The 23,069-nt window shown below is 47.8% G+C and overlaps 2 protein-coding genes across 5 annotated transcripts in view; both read right to left on the bottom strand.

Annotated features, from left to right (window-relative positions):
- Positions 1–726: 726 nt before the first annotated feature.
- LOC143144996 (uncharacterized) overlaps positions 727–23,069 on the bottom strand; it is a 32,652-nt gene continuing 10,309 nt past the window's right edge. The window contains exons 1-10 of one of the 4 annotated variants that reach the window (XM_076307945.1): positions 17,890–18,114; positions 12,716–12,843; positions 12,480–12,605; positions 10,996–11,350; positions 9,462–9,633; positions 9,288–9,387; positions 9,024–9,198; positions 8,780–8,935; positions 8,272–8,508; positions 727–6,995 (exon numbers count right to left, since the gene is read on the bottom strand). In XM_076307945.1, coding sequence (XP_076164060.1) covers positions 2,581–6,995; positions 8,272–8,508; positions 8,780–8,935; positions 9,024–9,198; positions 9,288–9,387; positions 9,462–9,633; positions 10,996–11,350; positions 12,480–12,605; positions 12,716–12,843; positions 17,890–17,977 — 5,952 coding nt within the window. In that variant the 5' untranslated portion in view covers positions 17,978–18,114 and the 3' untranslated portion in view covers positions 727–2,580. Of the gene's footprint in view, positions 6,996–8,271; positions 8,509–8,779; positions 8,936–9,023; positions 9,199–9,287; positions 9,388–9,461; positions 9,634–10,995; positions 11,351–12,479; positions 12,606–12,715; positions 12,844–17,889; positions 18,115–23,069 lie in introns of those variants that run through there. The other 3 variants (XM_076307942.1, XM_076307944.1, XM_076307943.1) reach the window with 3 other exon arrangements.
- LOC143144532 (uncharacterized) lies at positions 18,020–21,284 on the bottom strand. Its single transcript, XM_076307036.1, has 4 exons — positions 21,276–21,284; positions 20,907–21,221; positions 20,440–20,863; positions 18,020–18,228 (listed from the first exon to the last, which is right to left on the bottom strand). The coding sequence occupies exons 1-4, from the start codon at positions 21,282–21,284 to the stop codon at positions 18,020–18,022; spliced, it is 957 nt and encodes a 318-aa protein (XP_076163151.1).

Genomic DNA, 23,069 nt, shown 5'->3' with positions numbered 1-23,069 from the left:
ACAGTACGCGCGCGAAAAGATTGCACTCGGAAGCGGGTCCTCTCGTCCAGCGAACGAAACTCGTGTACCTACATGCTCGCGATACTTTGAATTGTTCTTCAATCGAGGCGAAATCGATAAAATTACGTACATAGAAAGGAATAGATAAATAAATTGTTCCGGTAAATTTAAACCGAAACATAGATTTTGTAATAACCTTTGTCCAGTATCGTGTGCACAGGATAGGAGATGACTTCTAAACGAATAGCATCCGTCCTAACCTCAAATGCAATCTTCTTTCACGCGTATTGTAGACTCCTCGTCGACGAACACGGATAGCAAGTAAATCGAATAGATCTTCTTTTGAGCTTGTTTCGACAATTGGAAAAGAAAAAATGCTCCAGTGTTCAGTGTACTCAGGATGTTGATCGTTAATTAATTTACAACGCCTTGAAACAATCCACCTCCGTGCGAACACGATGCGAAAACGTGGTAAACGATACGGTACAGTTTCCTTAAGTTCACGTGTCTTCGACGCTCTAACTCCGAACGTATAAAGTCTTCGTAATTGATCGCGATTGCTGCAAGTTCTTTTCGATCGTATATACTCGTTTTCGGTCGTCACCGACCAAAGGATGAAGAGATCTGCGAGAAGAACGACGGTTCTTACGATAAGCGTAGCTCGGCTAAGCTCATATACGTGTAATGACGGCGATAACACGAGGATTATCTTTCTTATTAGAAACATCTAAAAATACTACTTTTATTTTATATAAAAAGATCTCGAGCGACTCTGAAGTTTCATTTCTTCCTTTTCTTTTTCTTCTTCTTTTTTTTTGCTTTTGTTAATATACAATTAACGTCTATAGTTATTTACAATTTGTTTGTCACTCCCCTTTCGTGTCCGTGCCTCGTTCGCCCATCGAGAACAACGCGGACCCCTCCGCGACTATGTTCGCGCGGAACGTACGGACAAATTAAGCTCTATCGCGGCTCCGTTACGTAACAACTTTGATAATTTCGTACAATCTCTCCGCGGATAGAATGGGTGGTGTGTGTGTCTCTCTTCGTTGAAAATTTCACGTTGCCGCGGGTCTCGCGATCAAGTGCCGTGATTTACGATCGCATGCGAGATCTCTGTAGCGAAACGAACCGCGGAATGGAAGGCATTTTGTAACGACATGCTTTACTTTTTTTCTCGTTCTCTCTCTCTCTCTCTCTCTCTCTCTCTCTCTCTCTCTCTCTCACTCTCACTCGCACTCTCTCTTTCCCTAGGGTTCGTGCGCGCTTCGACGCTACTTATCGCAATTTACTGAACAATCGAGACGCGATAACGAGGTTTTCTTTGCGAGATTGGAGGGAGATTGAAGGCATCGCATTAGAAATTGCAAGTATGTGTGTACGTTCCGCGTAGGATCTTTAAATGCTATTATTTCCGCAAGCTTTCCTCTCTCTCTCTCTCTTACTTTCTCTCTTTCTCTCTCTCCGAAGAGGGAGCTTCGAAGCCGTTTCAAGCAGAGCTCGTAAAAAACGTTCGTAATTAGTCAACGTTCGTAGACTATAAACATTCGGAAAAAACTGGAGTCGTAACGATTAAACGCTAACGGGCCGAGGATCGGTGGGGGGCAGGGGAGGGGGGGTGTACGCGATACGATACGTGAAAATCGTGTGTTCAACGTTAATTCAGTTGAGCGATGCATCGCGTCGCGACGACGCGTTTCGTAGTTTCCTCGCGTTTACTTCGAACGCGTTATTTCTGCGTTCCTCTTCGAGTATCTCCCGCGCTTGATTACCGTTTATCGCGAACCGGACGAAACTTTGCAATCGATTCGCTTCTACGATCGGGAAGGTCACCATCGAAACATCGTATAACTCTCCTCTTCTGTATTGTAAATTCCGCTCTCGATATCCACGCGTCGTTCGTAGCGCTACCATCTTGGCGCCCAGTGTCCATTATCTCGAGATCGTTGACGTCGTCGGGTTCCACGTGGTCTCTCAACGCATCAAACATCTTCGCGTTTGCGTCTCTCGTCGCGAGATCGTCAACGTCGAGTTCCACGTCGAGTTCGCGCCAACGTCCATTATCTCGAGATCGTTGACATCGTGTTTCACGTGGACTGTCAAAGCGTCAACGTCTTCGCGCTTGCGTCTCTCGTCGCGAGATCGTTGACGTACGGTTCCACGTCGACTTTCGATCACCATCTTTACGCTAGTGCCTCTCATCTCGAGATCGTTGACATCCGGTTCCACGTGAACTCTCAACGCAATTAGGACCTTCGCGCGATCTCGCGTCTCGAGATCGTTAACGTCCGGTTCCACGTCGACTCTCGAAACATCACGATCTTCGCGCCAGTGTCTATCATACCAAGACAATCGACATCTGATTCCGCGGGAATTCTCATCGCGTTACCATTTTCGCGCGATCTCTCGTCACGAGATCGTTTACGTCGAGTTCCACGGATCGAAGAACGACGATTTAGGCCCGTCTCGTTATCCCTGGACTCCAACGAGAACGAAACACTCGCTCCGCGCAGTCGCGTCCCCTCCTCGAAGACAACTGGACACGGTGTACCCGAAGCGGAACGTTCGCGCGGTCTTGCACTATGATCTCTTCGACTGTGCCGGGTCCGGATCCTTCGGCGAGTAGAGTCCCAACTTGAGCGTGAGCTCTTTGGGCTTTCTGGGCGCGTTTCTCGAGGGGAACGGACTGAACTGAGACTTGGGACTTGCCAGTGTGTTGTAATTGTTCTCGACGCCTTTGCTCGAGTGACCGATATTGCCCAGACTCAACGAGGACTTTTGGTAGCTGCTGGTGCCTCCTCTGTCGGGCAGCTCCGTGTACTTGCCGGCGGTCACCTTGCCGGGAAATTCGGGATGAGAAACGGGTCGCTTGGTCTCGTCGGACATGCCCGGCGAGAGTTTCGAGGCGTAATGGTTCGTGGCGGAGACGAAATGCTGATCCGTGTACTGACGATTCGGTGACAATGGATGATAATCGAGACGCTTCGTCGGCAGATACGACCCGATGTCCGATCCCGGTTCAATCGCTGGTAACGCGCTCAAGCGTCTATCGTACTCGACGCTGGTACCGTGAGAATACTCCTTGGGCGACAGCGAATCGTATTTGCGGCGCAGGATGTCCGAGGATTCGGTGGAGTACTCCAGAAAAGAGGACCCGGTGGTATCCAAACACCTCTCCTCCTTGGACATGTATTTGGTGGGTGTCAGGGACTCGGTGTTCCCGTTGCTGTAATAAGGAGACTTGTTCGAGCCGGTGATCTGTCTACCGTCCGATTGTAGCGACATGTAGTCGGTGCCGACCTCTCTGACGGGATCGTCGTCGTACCTAACGCGAAACTCCAACGACTCCTTCGTCATCATCGGACTCTTCGCGTGCAAATCGTACGCGTTCATCGAGATCTCCGTTTTATGATTGATGTACTCGAAACCGGTGTCCACGACCGATTTGTCGTAAGGGGCGGTCGCGAACGGATTGTTCGAGCCGTGTTTCGGCGATACTTTGGTCTTGAAGTCGAAGCTTTTGTACGAATCGTAGCTCTTCAGGGGCGATGTCAGCGTTTCGTACGGAATCGGCTTGGAGGAGGAGTACCTTATCGGCGATAAGTCCTTGAACGGTGAGGTTTTCGGTACGTACGAGGTCAACTCCTGCTGAGGAAGATCGAGGGTCGAGTCCGGTAAGAGCTGCGCCGCCGAGATCTTGTCCAGTTTCTCCAGTTCCCTGTAGATGTCTATGTCGCTTTTCGGCGAGGAGTCGTCGTCCCTGTACTTGGATACTCTGTACGGTAAGACTTTCTCGCTGTACTGGGAGAACTTGTCGACGGTAATCGAGGACTCCTGCGTGGATCCCCGATCGCTTCTCGTCTCGATGGAGTCGTTCGGCGATTGATAGGAGAACACGTTCGTGGAGATGCTGGACAACTCGAGGCCGTCGATCTCGCTGACGGTCTGGCTGGATCCTTTGTCCAGGTTCCCGATGCTCGTCGGTGAACGTTCCTCGTAATTCGACAACAGCTTCGACAGCTCCTCGTTTATCTTTCGATCGATCAGGGCCTCCCTGGTGTCCAGATACTCGTTGGACATGATCTCGTCCATGTCCATCTGCTCCGTCTCGTCGATCAACGAGAGCTTCGAGAGCTCCTCGTTGATCTTCGCGTCGAACTCGGACACGCTGGTCGCGGTCATGTTGTCGAAATCCTTGAAATTGATCCTCGCCAGCTCCTCGTTGATCTCGTGCTCGTTCAGGCCCATCTTCTCCAATATCGGGCTGAAGATCTTCGAGATCTCCTCGTTGATCGGGCTGATCGTGATCTCCTTCGATATCTCCTCGAGATCCGGCAATCGTTTCTTCGCCTGGCACGCGAGTATCTTCTGAAGTATCGCGGAGTTCTCCTGAATGATCTTCAACGCACGGTCGCTGTTTCTGCGCCCGTTGTTGCCCTTCTTGCGAGGCTTCACCTTCGTCCACACGCCTAACTTCGATTCCCTTCCGTCGTCGATGTCACCGTTGTTCTGGCTACGCGCGACCGTCTTCAGTATGCTGTCGCTGTTTTCGTCGATGTCCAGTTTCGGATGTATGCTGTACGACATCCTGCCCTCGCCGCTCACGTTTATGTCCGGTATCTCCAAACGACGCTTGGAGAAATTGCTCGCGGAGTTGCTGAAAGTGTCCTGTCTCCTTGCCTCGAGACTCTTCAGATCCTCCCAGATGTAGCTGCTCTTCTTCGTCAACATCCCGGAATCGGACGACCCGTCGTTCGCCTTGGCCTCCAAGTGCTTGATGTCCTCCAGAATGTCGCTGGATCTCTTTTTCGCCACCGAAGTGGCGAACTCGTCCGTGGAGACGGACGACTTCAGATCGCTGAATCTTCTACTGTCCAGGCTGCTGGAACTCCTCTCCAACACTTTCGATCGGTCTCTGTGTCTGTAATTGTAAGTCAAGTAGTGCTTGTCCAGCTTCTCCTGGGGCAACGAGGGCACCACGTCCTTCTCCGACAGAGAATCGTCCGCGCCATCGTCGACGATCTCCTTCTCCTTGCGATAAAAATCGCTACCGGACGATCGATAGAACTTTACGTCGTCGTCGGCGTTCCTCCTCTCCGTCAGATTCGAACCGGAGTCCTCCTTCTTCGAGTTGAACTCGCGAACGACGTAGCTCTCGCTTTTGGACGCGACAGCCTCGGTGTCCCTGACCTCCGACGATTTCAACGTGGAATCGAACTTCGACTGAAAGCCCAGATACTTGTTGGACTCCTTGGAACTGGTCGATTTCTGCTCGGGCGATGTCTCGGTGCTCTCCAAGCTGGACCTTCGTCTGGACACGCTGTACGGTGAGGGAGTCTTTTGATTGGGATCCGAGATCGGATAGAACGGCGACGTGGCGGTGCTCATATCGATCGACGACCCGGACACGTCGTCCTGGCCCCGCCTATTGTAATTCGAGGTATATTTTATAGAGTTGGCACTTATTGGCGATTGAAGGTCCGAACTGAACGACCTCTCGGAAGACTTTAGTTTACTCGGGCTGCACGAGTCGCTGGAGCTGCTCACCACCAATTTCGGGCTGGTCTCGGACTTGTTCCTCAGGGAGTCCGTGCTAATCGGTGTCGACGAACCGGACTTCTCGTAAGTCTTCTTCGCGTCCGTCTTCGCGCTGTCTTTCGACACGTCCGAGTCCATCGAACGGAACACCAGGGTCTTCGAGTCGGAACTGACCGAGGAGCACACCGATTTGTCCATAAGAATGTCTCGCGAGTCGGACCTGACCGGTGACCTGGGGCTCACGGTTAAACTGGAAGGCTTCGAATCGGGTCCCATCGTCTCACCGGAGCTGCACGATTTATTGCTCTCGGGTGTCTTGGGACTCTTCTTCAAATCCGGATATGTCTTTTTCTGGCCTGTCTGGGCCCGCTCGCCGAAATACGTTTTCTCCAACGTCTCAATGTCCACGCCAGCGACGTTCGACGTCAATCCCACGATACCGTTCGTACCGTGTATAGTTGGGATCGCTTCGCTCAATTTTTGGCCAACCGTTAACGGAGAGATCGGAAGATGGCCGACGTAAGTCTTGCAGTACGATTTCCGTTCGCTGTTCACCATGGACGGTGTATCGGTGATTAAATTATCTATCTTCGTGTCCAACGAAACTCTGCTCGAAAAATCGAAGGAGGTTTTGTAACGATCCTCGTTCTCCGTGGCCGAATCGTGGCTAACTCTGTCCGCGATCTTATCGTACTTGGTGTCCAACGTTGTCGAATATTCCGGGAACAAGGTCGAGTTCTCCGTTCGTCCGATCGCGGAGGTTGCATCTTGGACTTGGTCCTTTCGATTCGCGGTGAGATCGTCGCGGGACGCATTTTCCGCGATTTCTTTCACGGTCTCGTCCGGTTTGTACGGTTCGTGCACCAACACTTGTTCGTCTTTCACGGTGAGCGTGCTTTTACCGTAACTCAAGTAATCGTACTCGTCCAGGGCCGTTTTTCTTACGGTGTCCACGGCCGAGGCGTAATCCGCGGAAAAATCGAAGATCGACTTGTCTTTCTCCAACGGTGACGATTTCGTCAACGAATCGTTCTCTTCGTTCTTCGTGCCGAATTTTTGAGGAACCATCGAATTATTGTCATCCTCCGCCGATAGTCGTCGTATCTGATCGGTGATTTTCGCGATCGATATGTCGTTCAGATTTTCCTCCGGTGGCTTGAGATCCCGCGAGATTTCGATATCGATCGTTTCGTTTTTCTCGACCGGTGACGCGCGATCGAACGTCTTCTCGGGCAAGGGCGAGTTCCCGACTCGAGAACTCTTGTCCTCGTCGGTAGCCATGGCGTACGACTCGGACGCTGACGTGAGATCTTCGCTGTCAACGTCGCTCAGACGATCGGGCTCGTCGCACAATTCCGTCGACGTGCTGTCGCTGTCACTGTCCCCGTTGTTGCGCTTCGGAGATGCCAATTCAGCCTCCGTGGATTGCCACTGGGCAACAATCGCTTCCGCTGCATCTGCAGCAAACGAAACAGGTGATCGATAAACGGGTAGTTTGTGAAACGCGAAATAGAATTTGGGAACACTTCGAAGGTTTAAACAGCAGCAGGGTAAACTCCTCGATAAAACGCAGCATTCGTTCCTCTGTAAAACATAACGAATCGTCTTTAAGTTCTTCGGTTCGAGCGACAGGCGACTGTGGTTTGAAAAATCGACCGGGAAAACTTCGCACCGTTGCGGTAGCTACAAATGCGATATAAACATTCTTATATTTAGCACATTTTCGCGAGAGCGTTATCGATCGATGGGCGAGACTCCACCGATGAAGACTGATTGTAATGAAACTTTCATTTTTCGGAAATGACTCTATTAACGCGTAAGTAAAAATAATCCAATTACGGCCAAGTCTGGTCTCATTTCTATCGGTAGCAACGCCGTCGATCCGTCGATAATACTCTCGTGCAGATGCATAGAAAATTTTTGTAACGCGTACGAACGTCTGAGTATCTTAATGTAACGTAATAATAGTGCATATGTAATTTTTCAAAATAAAGAAAAAGATTTTGAACTTCGATACGTCGTTTGATCCTATTGTACTTTCTGTGCTGAGAGGATACGTGGAACGTCTAGTTTCTGACGTTGTTAGTTTCAATTCCTACCGTTAAGGCGCCAGTTTCGTATTCCCTTTTGAATCGGTAAAGTCGGATTTGTCAGTGGAGCGATTAGCGGGATCTATCTGTTACCTCCTACCTTTCGGTCATGGAGCGTGTTCTTTGTATCAACGTTCATTGTTCGGTACATGTTTACCGAACTGCATATGTACAGCTTTTGTAGTCTTGTTAGCGAAACGGGCACTGTAACTTTAATACCTGCAGTGTGTAACCGTTAACCAACAGTAGGTAAATCCTAAAGAGCATTATCATCAGTCGGTATATCTACCTTACCAACGAATAAATTACATTCTGCTCTTATTATTCTCGCTAGATGCAAAAATACTTTTCTCGTTTGCGGAATTTTTAGCGATATTAAAAGTCAAAGAAGATACATTTTGTATGTGACTAATTTAAACGTTCGTGGAAGATCCGTTGCTCAAGATAGACGATAAACGATTACTTCCTTTCGAATTGTTTACCATACTTACGTTATAATTGCGCAACCTTTGTGGAAAAATACCTTCGGTCCGTTCTAACGATAACGATTTCGTTTAAAATTGAATAAAATTCACTGTTCGAGCAAGATTAAAATGGACGCGTATTTTGTGGGCTGCATACTCGATTATGAATAGGTACATACCTGCCACGGTCGAAGATTTCTGCTTCGATTTCTTTGTGTCCTTCCAATGTAGCGTGACGCCTTGTCTATCCCTTCGACTCTGGTTCAGAGGTGTAGGTCGTGTCTTCGCCGATGCAGTGCCAGAAGGTAGACTCAGGGGTCGATTCTTCCCGCTCACGAGCGCATTTTTGCCCACTAAAAGATGATTCATGGCCTGAGAAGTAGGAGGTGGTACCATGGTCTGTCTTGCACATGCGGCTGCGTCAAGAAAGAATTTATGCACTTTTGCACTCATTCCATTCCAAGCGAAGCAAAGATATATATATATGTACATGTACGGAATTCTTATGCTAGTTCCTCGACCCTTAAAGAACAATGAGCAGATTTACAGTTCGGCCAAGCTTTACCCCTTGCACTCGAGGTACGTAATTTGAAACCAACAAAGCCATTCGTTAAATAAACAATTCACCGTACCTTCGAGCTTAGAACGTACTTACGTCTAACCTTATTATTAACAATTATCATTTACCGGAAAGTATAATGTGCGCCTGGTGTTGACGTTCCCGTAGCTTGGCGTACTGCTGTTTCAAAATACTAATGTCCAACGCGAGACGTTCTCGGTCGCTGCTGGGCGCCATAGCCTGCAGCGCGCCAATCGTTTGTGGTATACGATCTACAAGCATGTCTTTGGTGACGCGAACAAATACGAATAGTATCGCAACAACCCGCCATTGTTACGTCGACAATATATATTCTTTTACGGATCCCTCTACCTTTTTTCAGCCGTTGCGCCATATTGAACATCGCGGCGGCCACGGCCAGCCTCTCCTCCTCTTCCGTGTCGCTGTCGTCATCGTCGCTCAGTTTCCTTGCCCACGGTGTGATATTGTATCTGTGCTTTTCTCTTAAATTCTTCACGCCATGCAACGGTTCCATACTGACTATATTCTACAATAACGCGTACATCGAGTTTTTAAGTAACGGGTTTCGCTAAGCGTGTCACCTGGTATCGATCTTTACGAGTGGCTCCGACAAACCTTTATGAGATTGTTCGTGTTCGTAAATTCCAGCATCTCCCTGGTCAAGACGCCCATTATGCTGTAAAACTCGTCGGCCGACGTCACGGTCATGATACGGCTAAAGCAAGGGACACGACGTTACAGCGACGCAAATCGAAGCGACCTACCGGTTCCTCGAGCTCGTACACTTACTCCGAAAGGCCCTCCCAGATGGTCAGAGCGGTTTTCAGTAGTATCTCGTCCCCTTCGAGAAATATCAGGTCCCAGACACGGAGTACCGCCTCCTGCGGTAAACAGTGACAGAAGAGCGTGAGGAACCATTGCATCGTGAACACATTCGTCAGAGGTGGTTCGTAACTGCTGCCTAAACGGGACCGAAAAAATGTCTTCGTTAGACGACGATGGCCGGTTTAATAACGCGGCGCGGTTAATCAGACGGAATTGGACGTTATTAGGTCGGAGCAATTAGGTTCCTAAGCTTCGGGGCTACCGTCAGGCAGCGCCGGTCCAAGTTATTGTAAGATACACTCCTTCCCGAGGCATCCGATATTATTATTCTCGGCATCGAATTAGTTGGTCGCGCAACGTCGTTCCTCTTCGCGCTGGTGACGTCACCAATTGTAACACCACCTCTGTTGCTGGTAATTTAGGAGTCGTTTGATTTCAACGAGGGACGCGTTCGAATTTATAAACGTACGCGACCGTGGTACAAGAATCGTTCGTTCGTCTTATTACAAATTAAAACGACGTCACCTTTCCTGTTACATTTTTATTTTTTTATTTTTTCTTGCTCTTCTCTCGCAAAGGTTAGCTCTACGTCTGTGTTTTTCGTTCGAAACAATGGCGTTGGGGCATACGCGAAGCGAAGAGACGAAACACAGAGCGACATAGTTGCCAAGCGGTGCGGTGGGGGTTTCGCTACTCAATGGCCTTGAGCGGCCAATTAATTCTGGCACCGAGAATAACTAGCTCCGGCGTAGTCGACGAAAAAATCGACCCGAAGAGGGGACGTTCCGGGAACGCGAGCTCTTCCGCGTTACTCCTACAGACTTAGGGGCTCGTAACTTAGGAGGTTATTCTCCGCGTTCTTAAAAATATTCATCGTTTTTCGTTGAACGTTACAACGTCGAAACTTTTAAACAGGACCACCCCTAAAAAATAGAAAATTTCCACGATCAGAGTTCACAAACGAGGATTTTTCATCGCGTTCCAATTAATTCGTTTCATTGATTTCGATTCGTCGAATCGAACCTGGTCAAATTCGATGCTTGAAAAATGTTCTCTATCGCGTGCAACGCGTTCGTATAATTTTCTCGAACTACGATTCAAGAATGGGAGCCAAATAAACGATACACAAATACCACGATCCGAGTAGGTAACCACTCGAACCGTAAATATCGATCAAAAATTTCACCCTCTACGCAAATATTTTACTTTATCCACTCTGTCCCGTACCAAAAGTGTTCCCTCGCGTTCCCTGTATCGGAAAACGCTATTTCCTCGTTAGTTTCGTCTGGTCTGCAACCCCCCAGGGTTCGTCGCCGATCGAGACAGCGGGGGTAAAAATTTCTCCTCGGTCTTCAACCGAGGTCTCCCGAGTCCTTCGTCGACTTTGCCCCTAACCTCTTTTTCGGCGCGAGCAATTTTTTAATTCCGTCACGGTACACGTCTCGAGTTCACCCTATCGCGAAACACGATCCGAAGAGTTCCCGCGCGAAATGATCACCTGTCGCCTTGTCCTTGGCGTCGTTCTGAAGTGCCTTGAGATGTTTCGAGAGCTTGGGCAGCCTGGACCGTAGGAGATCGCGAAACACCGCCATGTCGACGGAGAGGCCGCGCAGATTGTCCGCGAAGTAACCCTCGGGCAGGACACCCTCTATCAAGTAGATCATCACCTTCACCGCGGCGGACTCGGCGCGATCCATAACTTGCAGAACGAGAGCGGCCAGCACGTTCAGGCCTTGGCAATAGCCAACGGACTTGTTCCATCGGGCGAAGCCAAGCAGAACCCGACGGAGCACCGCCTGATTGTCTCTGCCAGCTGCGCCGCAAAATAGACTGCAGCCCGTCCTGTGTAAATCCTGAAAGGACCAGCAACGATATCGGATTTTGCCCCGGCGAGCCCGCTTGAATTACGATCTACGAACGTGGAAAACGTCCGGGCCAATGGGAGTTCGAGCTACTACCCCGGCCGTGTTCGTTAAAGGTCGCTTCCTCTTCTTCTTCTTCCTGGGCCGAGTGCGCGAGCGCGATCTAATTGGACGGCTCATCGGCGACACTTAATTGCCCGGCGTCGAAGTGATTAATGATCCAAATTTCATCGCGCGTAATTGTACACCGGGCGGGGATAGTCCGGCGTTACGGGTACGCGCGAGTATCGCCGTGTGACGTACAATTGCGTCAGCGTTTTCAAGGGTGGGGAAGCGATCATTTTTGCGGACGCGTTACGTTGCGTTACGTAAGACGCAACGGTGTATCGACTTCGATCGACTACTCGCGAACCAACGAAAGCTTGGCCGCGAACCCGCTCTCCCTAATTGCGCAACGGGGGTTTGCAAAGAATCCTTTAAGACCCGGGGTATTGTTCGAACGGTTTTTCAAATTAAAATTTCACTTTGTTCAACTCGAACGTACATTTCGCCGCGGGGTATGATTAAAATCGGAATAATTATTCGTCGGGTGTACCGTTTCGTTCGTAATATCGGAGGAAATTTTCAACGATTAAATTCGCAACGGGTTTCGTACTCGCAAAGGAAGATCCCGCTACGATACCAGTCGGGTTTCATTTTTTTTTCTTTTTTTTTTTTATCAACGATTTTCAGGGATTTTTGCCACTCGTTACGCGAGAAATTCGAACGACACGGACCTACGAACCAGCAGAAAGGATGTATTCGCCGAGAAGGTAATTGTAGTTATCTAATTGGAATAGAAACGTTCTCGATGGAGAGGAACTTGAAAATCGGGTCGAGAAGTTTAATAAAAAATATCGAACTTCGCCGCGACCCACTTGGATAAATTTACGTTACTCGGTCGAAGAATTTTCCTATTCCAATCGTATCGAACACTTCGCGAGCGATCCCCTTACTACCGACATCAAAAGGGAAAGGATGAAACGAAGTAGGCATTGAAGCGGCGCGTATGGAAAATTCACGAGAACACTGATGCACGCGAAAACCTATTGTGAAAAGGATGTACGTTTTAGAGTCTTACTTTAACGATTTGTATACCGAGCTCTTCATCGTCAGGATTGCTCCACTCGTTGAAGCAGACCTTTTCAGCCTGCTTCCAATCTACGCCGCGCTGCTCTAGATGACGTTCTGCCAGCGTCAGCCATAACTGCGAAACATTTCAAAATGAGGATGTCGCGTTAAACGAATCCGAAAAAAAAAACAAAAAAAAAAACAAAAAAGAAGCGCAACGGTGAAAAATTACGTCCACCCACCCACCTCCTTTCGAAATTTCGGTGGTATTCCTTCCTGCAACCTGGCAACCATTTTCATCGCGTCCAGCCATTGTGCAAAACCGCTTTCTCCTGGCTGAGGCGTCAGGCTAAATCTCATCTTCGTGTCTTCGACTGCAAATTGAAGAAAATTCGAGAAACGATCCGGTGGCGATATTCGAACGTTCGAATAGAGAATTATTCGAGTAACCAGATCCCACGGGCAGCTCGACGTCTCGAGCTGCTCGAACAGTCTCGAGTGGCTCGATAAGTAGCTCGAGTGGTTCGAATTGTTCGCGTAGATCCAATTTTTCAGAGTTGCTCGAATCGTTTCCCCGACGGATCGAATTTCTTTCGAGCCACTCGAAGTGTTCGAGCACACGGCTCGTTTTTAACGTTACTGCTCGTACACGGGGTGACCCGTTTTTAATCTATTAGTGCAACTTGTCTTCTACACTGTTCGTTACCAAAAGAACAACTCGAGTGGAAGGTAACTTAACGTAATTGGTTTCTTCGCAGGTGGACGCGCAAAGAACGTACCAAGGTCACCGATGATTTTTCAAATGAAGTCCTATACTTTCGAATACACCAATCGGTGCAGTTTAGTACGAAAAAAGTATCAAACCACCGGACAAAAAGTCACAGATTTGGAAGATATTTTCATTTCGATATTGTGAATCACGACACTACTGCCGCGCTACAGTGTTAAATGGGTATGTGTCTAGTACTAAAAGCACAATACATCTACGTGCCACTAATAGTGAATGCCGAGATTCGCAACATTAAAATTGAAATATTTCTCAAACTAATGATTTTTTGCCATACGTAGTTCGGTACCTTGGTATTTCGTAAAACTATGCGATTCCATTTTAACAATGCTCGATATGAAAAATAAATGCATTTATAGATTGAAATAGGTCACCCTGTGTACAGGATGAATTCTTCGAGTTCCATTGCCACTTTTCGCCACTTCTGCTCTAATCTGCCAAAGGAATGTTGCGAACAAAAATTAACCAGCTTTCGGCCACGCATTCGTATGTTGAAAGTTTCTGAAAAATATTTTTTCTCCGTAAAAAAACCAAGGTTGCCCAGTTCGAAACAATTCTTTGACAGATTAGCGAAAACGGTCGAAAACTGGTTGTCGAACTGAAAGGATACACGCCGCGTAACAAGCGAGCAAATATTACAAGTTACGTTTGACCAGGCTTTCTCCGAGCAGCGAGCTTGTTTATTCGAGCTTTCGAAGCATCGAGACTCGACCGGCTCGCGCGTACCTGCGGATGAAACGCGATGGACAACGCGCGAGATGAAAAGTATCAAGAGGCGAGAAAGAACATTATTCGCGGGCTTTAAACGCGGTCGGAGTGTTTAATTGTGTTTGCTAAAAACTTCATTCGGCGAAATGTCAGAGAGCAGAACGCCGCGCGGAGATCGTAAATAGTGAACGCGACACTCGTTAAACGACGCGCAGTCGTTTCAATTGCGTTGAACAAACGGAAACGTTCACGCGTCTAATTCGATCGGAAAGTAAAAGTTTTTCGATCGACCGTCCCGCCTCCCCTCCCCCCACTTAACGACACGGACCAACCAATGACGAATTCGCGCGCGCGCTCGAACACCATCGAACGCTGCGCTGTTCACCGAACGCACGGACCTCGCTAATGGGTTTGCCGAGGGTAGAGCTTTATCGCTCTCGAGACAAAAACGTCACCAGGTGTCGCGAGTCACCGAATCGGGTATGCGACCAATCCTCGGACGTGTTTGGAAAAAATTACTCGAATCGTCACGCGCGAGAACATTCCGCGCGAAACGCTCCTCGTTCGTGGATGGATCCTTTTTATCGAATACTCTGAAAACACGGTGCTCGATAAAATAATACACTCGCGAAACAAGGAGAAATTCTTCGAGCAAAAATAATCGAACGTTTATTTTACGTGTAAAAAAGGATTGGTAGATCTCTTGCTCGTAGTCGAATAACAGAAATCGCGAATTTACAAGAAAGAGGATCGATCTTGAATTCGTACTTTTGCGAATACGTTTCGTGGAATACGACAGTCGAGGTAAATTACTCGAAATAATGAAATATTAGGATATATTATGCTGGAAGATTCACCGAAATCTGCCGCGTAAATACTACTTTTAAATCTGTTACTTATAAACCGTTTTTTGGATGAAAAAGTATTTCGAACAAAAATTGTACAGTTCGAGGCAGCACGTAATGATTGATTTCTTGTTACTTTGATTTCTCATGGAGGTACAAAGTTCACCTTGAGTATTTTAATCGTAATGCGTACAATTTGAGCCTACGATCGAAAAGATGGAAACAAGCGTTGCTTTTGTACAATAAACAGCTTAGAAGCAATTTAGATAGCAGCCTTCGGTGAATCGCCCTGTAGTCTACCGAAATGCCCATATTGTGCACGAAAACGTTATATTTAATTTTTAAACGGATGGCTCGAACGAGCAACGAAGCCTCGTGTTATTAATTTTTCACTCGAGCACATTCGTACGCGAAACTTGTTTATAATTAAATGTTCACGTATCCGGAGCCATAGTAGACGCGCGCACTGGATTCTGGGGAGTTAACCAAAAGAATAGAAATACTGAAAAACGTGTTCGTATTTCGACGAATGGCACTGAAACGACATCGCTGCGTCTCGAGATCCGGGAAACTAGTAATTTCGTGAAAAACAAACTTTTACCCGATTAAAACGGTAACGAAGAATATTACGGTAAGTTGCAACTAGACGGGCGTACAATTATCGTACAATTTCTTTTCAAACGGTCCAACATTCAGCTGTAATTTAACCGTATACTACGAGTTCATTACCCACGGTACTATTTCGCATCAGCGAGTTGAAGCGCACACTTGTCCCGTCATAAATTTTACAACTCTACCGGAATAACGCAAACTCGCAACTCCGTCCATCGGAGTGCATTACAAATACAACGTAAATTGGTTTCCATTATCCTGTTGTTGTCCGAGGATACGCTTCGCGAATTCTCTATCTTGAATTACCAACGGCACGCTGTAACTTAATCTTGTTTCGAGTACCATGATCGAACGAGGACCGTTTAATGGGGCTTTATACGATTCGAAGGAAACTACGATCGAATGTGTGTCGTCGATTCGTCCGTGAAGAATCTTAGATTTATTCGAGTTTCGTCGTATCGATACCGATTATCGAAGAAACGGATCTCGAGTCCGTATCGATGGTTGTTTAGAATCTCTGTTAGCCGAACGCGTACATTTTTCAACAACTGTGCGCGTGTGCTGAATTTAAACTCGTGTCCTGGACCACGTGCGATAATACGTATATACTTGCATCCCTCTCGTCGTTAAGAGGCATCCGCGTTAAGGGTCTCTGAATAAATCTACTCTCGAAACAAGATCCGCCAGTAATTCGTCAACGGAAGTTAGAATTCTTCTTCGTACGGTGGGCCGAAAGACGAAGAATAAAATTCGTTCGTAAAGGGGAATGTTTTCCGAGAAATCGATTCCATGGATTCTAGTCCACGGTGCACGTGCACTTGATTGACTTTCGATTCCCTAGGTCGGTACAAACCACTGTTATTGTTCGTTATTTATTTACGGACGCGGATAAGGTCGCTAAGTATAAAACCATCATGGTGCATTTATTTGCGATAGATCGTAGTCAACACGAACGGTTAATGGGTCTTAACTCGTGGGTTATTCGAGGATTACGATTCTCCCTTACAACCGTGAAAGATGTTCACCGTCATCTGCGCGAAACTACTTCTTTAATGCTGCTGCAAAGATAAAAATTGAGGGGGTATATAAAATCCATTCGGTCTGATCCTTTAGGTGTTCCACGGACCTAAAAACCCGATTTCTTTCGAAAACGAAGCGCGGTGAAACGATCTCTTCCCTTCTATCGTTCTCGGTCTGCGTTTAATTTAAAAAGTTACAAAGGTTTTCGGTATTTGTAGTAACTGTATCGTTAACAATCGAGATGGTAATTCTTGACGAACACGAAATGCGTTTCGAAATTCATAACGATAGGAATCAAGAAACGTGTTCCAATTGATCGAACTTTGGGTAAACCTCGAACGAACTTTACCGCATTTTGCAATTATAAGTAAATTCGAAATTTCGAGAGTAACTTTGTTCAAGTTAAATCAAATTATCATTCATCGTCGATCGTACGATTCGAAACGCTTGCGTACGGTCTACTCTACTCGAAACTAAACTGAAAAACGACGCACTCTACTGTCGTTGTTTGTTAAACTAAAGCTTGTCGAGCACGATATCGTGCACAGCGAATACAAAAATTGTCGAGAGAGATAACCACGGTGCAGGATTTGAAAAGTCGAAAAATGTTGTTCTACGTGTTTGAAAAGTTGAAAAAAGTATCCCCGAAGTTTTATTTCGAAATTCGAAAAATATCACAGTTGGGAAATATTTCCTAGAGCGTGCCACAATTATTTAAGCGCACCGTTCACCAACTTCGAAATCGTTCATCTCGAAAGTGTTTTTCGAACCGGTTGTCGAGATTACTCGAAACTTAATCAACGTATTTAACTTCGGACAATGAAATTCTACGTCTAGCGCGAAATAGTTAGCTTCGAATGGCAGTCGTTCCGTTATAAATCGTTATTTTACGAAAAGTAACGATCGAAGATTTCTACTCGGATGGTTCGAGCGACTCGAAACCCGATCGTTTTACTATCCCCTCGAAAGAATGAATTTTTGGTCGGTGAATTGCGATTAAAAAAAGAAATACATCGAGGTGAAATATAAATGACAAAGACGGCCCTAACCCTTACGTTTCGCCCTGCCTGTCGCCCTTAAATTAGCTGCTCCCAGGGAACGGTGAACATCGCGTTGAATAATTTCGTGCAAGCGAAAGGAAAAAACAACGGTCGTAACTCCGTACAAGCGATCGTTCCGTTATCATTTCCGTTTCGAAGAATGGAATTTCGGCAATTAAACGAAGATTAAAAACGAAATGTATCAAGCTCGAAGATAAATGGCGCGGATAGCCTTTGCGTTCCAGCCTGGTTATCGGCCTGCTTTAAATTAGCTGCTCCTAAGGAGCGATAAACATCGCGTTAAATAATTTCGTGCAAGCGAAAGAAAAATCGAACGATGCTCGAAATTGCGTACAAATGGTCTACGTTCCACGTGCAATGCGGTTTTGTGTAAAAGAATACGATCACCTTCCAGTTCTTCGTACTTCGAGGCAGAGCTGGCAGCGTACGCGGCTCCTGACGCGAAGTTTTTGAGGGAGTTGAAAAATCCGCTCATTCTCCAATTAGGAACGCCACTCTTTCTTCTTCATCGTCACTTTCACCTCTCCTGCCTCTCGTTGTACTGCGTGCGGCCGCCTTTCAACCGTTTTCGTGATTCATCATCCGTCGGCGTTGCGTTCATTCTCGCGAGATCGTGCACGACCGTTGCACGTTGCGGAGCTTCTTTCGTGCAATGCGCATTTTTATCGCGTGTCTGAAATCCCGATCGCTGCGTTGATCGATGGAACGTAAATCGCGAATGCTCGTCTAAAAAATGAGAGCCGAACGTTACGTGGACGCACGCCCTTGGCCCACGGTGAGGCTGTCGTCTCCTCGAGAACACAATTATCGAAATATACGCGTCACCGTTTCTTCGACGCGATTATTCGAAACGCGCGAACGGCGATAAATAGCAATTAACAGAAATAGAAACGGTATCGACGGGACCTATTTCGATATTTACACGGGGCTAAATTTAAAACCAGGGGTTCAAACGTGTTTATTAATATTTCGACCTCGCGCGTACGCGAGTCCTCTTCGGTATTAATGGAATACTAAACGAGAAACAAAAAGAAGAAAAATATTCGACGGAAAGTGAACGATTAGAAAAAGAAAAAGGACCGAAGCTCGAACGGTGGGAAAGTTCGAACGAAACTCGCTACGTTCGAATTAGAAGAGTTAGAAAGTTTTTCTTTTTTTTCTTCTTCTTTTCCTTTATCGAGAGTCCAATGTCGTTCGCGTCGAACGTGTTTTCTTTCGTTTCCTCGTCCGCGTAATTATATATCTTTCTCCTTCCTTCTTTTTACCACGGAACCGTCTTTCCTCTAATTACCGTATCGGAGAGGATTCGTCCTCCGGGTCGTTTATAGATATTAACAAACACGTTCGTTCGCACGCCCGTATCGAACTGCGTCGTCGCTTAAATCGGATTTGCATCCTGCGAGCACTTAACGAATTTAGGGGGGATGCAACACGTCGATGTGCGAAGTGTTTGGAATTTCGTTACTCGCGTCTCGGTAGTGTGCGTCTATCTCGCGAGACCGCTGATACCCGCCACGAGGAATAGTCGAGAGAACGACTCGTTAACTCTATCTTCGTTCGAATCGTGCGCGTTAACCGCGCCAGCGATCGCATTGTTACGGAACCGTGTAATTTGTAACAGATGCTCCGTTTCGAAGGCGGCAACGATGGCATTAAATTGTTCACGGTGCAATGGACCGCGATCCTTTTGAAGTATTAATTTCTCCGGCACGCGGCGCACACTTACGATATTAAAGAGGAGTTCGTTCCAAGCTTTTAGCAACAAACGATAACCAACCATCCCCACCCCGATCCATCTACGTGCACCACCGAGGTCTCCCCACCGTCGTTTTCTTGCTGCACTTTTTCGTAACCGTGTCTGTGCAGACGTACCACCTGTTACGAGGCACGTAATGTGGAGGTGGTGCACCGTACGCGGTCGATTTCCCCAAGAAATCCGCGCTCGCGGCGCCGAAATTAATCGATCGGTTATCGCCGGTTCAATTGAACATGTGTGACGCACGGAGCCCAAGGTGTACATCGGAGAACCCACGGTAGTCGACGTTCGGCCGACGAATTTCGCGAACGAGTTCCATTCGGAGCGAATCCACCGTTGTTACCTTTAAATATCGACGAGGAACGCGAACGAATCGTATCGAGGATTGTTGGGAGCCAATGGTTCCGGGGATGTTTCGAAATTTCTCTGGAAGAGTGTTTCTCGAAGGAGACGAAAATGATCCAAGTTCGATGGACGCGACGCGAAAGGAGAAGAAAAAAAAAAATTGGCAAAGACGGTATTCGAGAAGCGGACGGTCGAGAGGGTTGCATATGGTTGCTAGCCTCTCCTGGTCGCGAGCACAGCCACACGAAACATACGTACGTGGGTCGAACGCGCACACTTTCGAGAGCCCCGAGTAACGAAACGTTAACGAGCGAAAAGAAACCGTTAACGCGGAACCGAGCCCGGTGTCGCCGCAGTTTTGATTTATCTAATCCAATTCGAGCGAGGCATTGATTTCTCCAAAGTCCCCGCGTATCTCTCTCCCCGGGTTGCGGAATGCTTTCCCACGAAATAGAACGTCCCAAAAAGCAGGAAGAGGAGACCATCGGGCATCGAGAGAGAGAGAGAGAGAGAGAGAGAGAGAGAGAGAGAGAGAGAGAGAGAGAGAGAGAGAGAGAGAGGGGAGAAGGGAGAAAGAGAAGGAGAAAGAGAGGGGGAGAGAGAAGGAGAGAAAAAGAGAAGGTGAGAGAGAGAGAGACACTCTGTGCGGTCGAAAGCGGTCGTCGAAGCTGCAGAAATCCACAAAACTTCGGATAGCTGGTTTCGACGAAACTCCCTCCCCCACGGAGGAAGATACACGGTCACGGGAGGGTATACTCGTGGATCGCGTTCGTGGAAAAGTTATCGAGGAGACACACATACATCACCCCCGTACCACCCCGCGCGAAACGTCTTACCATTTTTAATTGCGCGAACCGACGTGGTGAGATCGTGGCGGACGACGACGCCGTGTCCCCAGGAAACTCGCACTACGCATCCGCCGTCATCTCGGCTCGGCACACGGTCTTTTTTTTTTTTTTTCTTTACTCGTAGACTCGCCGAAAGCACATCCCCGAGCGGTGGGCAGCCCCTGCAACGCGAACGATTCGGGTTCACGCGCTCGTCTCCATGCACGTACGGAGGGTTACGAAGAGGCAACGACGTCAACGACGACGACGACGACGACAGTGGTGGGTCGGGTGGAGAATCGAACCAGCGCGCAGAAACACCGAGAAACGAGCTTCTATTCTGGCACGGTTCTCGCGCGGCAACGGCGGCTCGAGAAGCAGGACACGACCCTTTCTTCGGGGAAGAGCACGTCGAGTCAGCTGAACGCGACCACTACGCCGACGGTAGGAGAGACTGGTGCCGCGCGTGCGTCCACCGTGACAATAACGTCCTCGCGTATAGGAGGGGAGGGGTAGTTGTTCCCGTGGAACCCTGCAATAGGCACTGAAGCCGTTCCACGAAACGTCGGTGTTCGAACCTTAGCGATCCGGCCGTCTACCGTCGCCGCGCATGCGCCGACGCAACCACCACCACCACCACCACCACCACCACCACCACCATTACCGCTAACCCCACCGAGTGGAATTTGTATCCGCGGGGTTGCTCGCGTGCGCGCCGTCCTCGCGGCGGCCGACACGGGAACACCGTGAACGCTCCGCAGGGGTGGCTCGAGTCCAGTTGTTAACTTTTCCTACACCGCGAGATCCCGTCGTTGCCGCCTTCGCCGGTGTAATTTGCATCGTACCGCAGACATCACCGTGGTGGGGGATTCGTTCCTTTATCGTCCACGGGTGTCTCCGGTTGAAATTGCTGCTTTCGAACCACGCTCCCTGCCACTTTTTTTCTACCTCGATCTCTTTCCAAGGTGAACGAACCTCTCGGCCCAGGTATCCGTCCCGACTCGAACGCTCGACACGGACGAAATTGCACCTGGCCCGGACCAAATAACGCGCACGGAGACGGCCTCGGGTCTCTGCGTCCGTGGATCGTATCGGAAATCCGTACTTTATCGGTGGAAATGGTATTTTCGAACGTTTCGGAGAAGAGTCCAGGGAAAGCTTGCGATTGTGTAGAATTATCGCGATGTTTCGCGTAGACGAATTTTGTAATCGAGGATATCGACTCGGTTTCGTGTCGCAATTGAACAGGTTGGTAGGATTATGTTGTTTTTACCGGGGAAAAAGATCCAGAACATAGTTTCCCATTCGTCGACGTTCCATTCGCAATTAGGTGTATTCGGGGGCGTCGCGACGGGGAGAACGGACAAAAATGTGTTCTGCGTTAACGACGAAAGTTAACGAAATCAATTGACGAGTGAATCGTGTCTACGAGAGCGGAGACGGATCGTAACAACAAATTCTATCGACGAGGCGGGAAGAAATCGGTCCACGGTAGATCTTACCTTGCGGGAGCGTCGATGTTGTAAATTTGGAGTCATCTTGAGCGCGTTAAAACGATCGGAAATATTTACGGTGGACCACGCACGCGTATCGTGTTTGATCGCGAAAGACGAATATTGACCCGTGTAATTGCCCAGGAAGATAAATTCACGAAGATGGGGGAAAAAAAACAAACAGAGAGAAATTTGTTTACATTTTGAAAGTACTCGTGTTCTTCGCGCGCAATTGCTTCTCGTTTGATTTTCGAAAAGGATCTCCATCGCGTACCGAAAGCGTTCGAACAAACGAGTTAAACCGGGCTCGTTGTTTATTTGCTTGTTCTTCTTTATTTATTCGTTAAATGAACTCGTAGTGTTGTTACACTCTTCTTTTTTAATCCCCCTTTTTCTTTTTTCGGTCGACGGTTGCGTTTACTTTCAAAGAGGGTACACGTTACGTCTCTGCACCGCGCACAGGGCGAGCGTAAGAGATTTTATCGTGCCGTCATCGCGGTGCAGCAGTCGATTTTAATCCGCGTTCACAACAAAGCCGCGTACTATGGATCGATGAACTTATCGACTCGGTCCCTTTATGGGTCAGTCGGAAATGTCGTCAGAGTCAGTAGCAACACGGCAGAGACTAAGGCCATCGGATACATTTGCGGATATAGCGTGTATCCGCGAGCCCTTCCCGTCGAATGCAAAGTAAACTTCTCCGGTCAGAAATAATAAATATTTAACTACGAGAGCTCTCCCGGGTTCTCGATCGTTCTTAGATTGCTCGCCACGTATTACGTATTCCGCGAGTATTAACCACCCTGGCCGACAATTATTACGCCGCGAGTACACGAAGGTCGTTCGATACGTACTTACATAAATAGGTAACCCTGAAAAGAACAGTTGCTTTAGTCAAGATCGCGAACCAAGCTGGGAACAGGACCGTGCTAAATCTTACGAGTCTGGATCAGGGATTCGAGGAACCGTAAGATTAAGTACACTTAATTTCGAAGCTACCCTCGTCATCGATACGTCAAGTCGGTGTCGTTAACACGATATTTTATATTGAGCGAAACGGTACGTTTTTTTTTTTTTTTTTAATAAAGTACGTACCTTGGATTCATTAATATCGATGACACTTTTATCGTTACTCTAGACTCGTCA

This window comes from Ptiloglossa arizonensis, chromosome 3 (assembly GCF_051014685.1).
Source record: "Ptiloglossa arizonensis isolate GNS036 chromosome 3, iyPtiAriz1_principal, whole genome shotgun sequence".
Taxonomy (NCBI): Eukaryota; Metazoa; Arthropoda; class Insecta; order Hymenoptera; family Colletidae; genus Ptiloglossa; species Ptiloglossa arizonensis.
This window is presented reverse-complemented; position numbering and strand designations above follow the sequence as displayed.

Bases quoted from the DNA above. Each gene is read 5' to 3' on its own strand.
- LOC143144532 (XM_076307036.1), bottom strand. The intron at 20,864-20,906 runs GTGGACGCACGC...CCGTCGGCGTAG, and splicing joins GCGAGGACGTTATTGTCACG to TGGTCGCGTTCAGCTGACTC. The intron at 18,229-20,439 runs GTAAGACGTTTC...CTCATTTTTTAG, and splicing joins GGTTCGCGCAATTAAAAATG to ACGAGCATTCGCGATTTACG.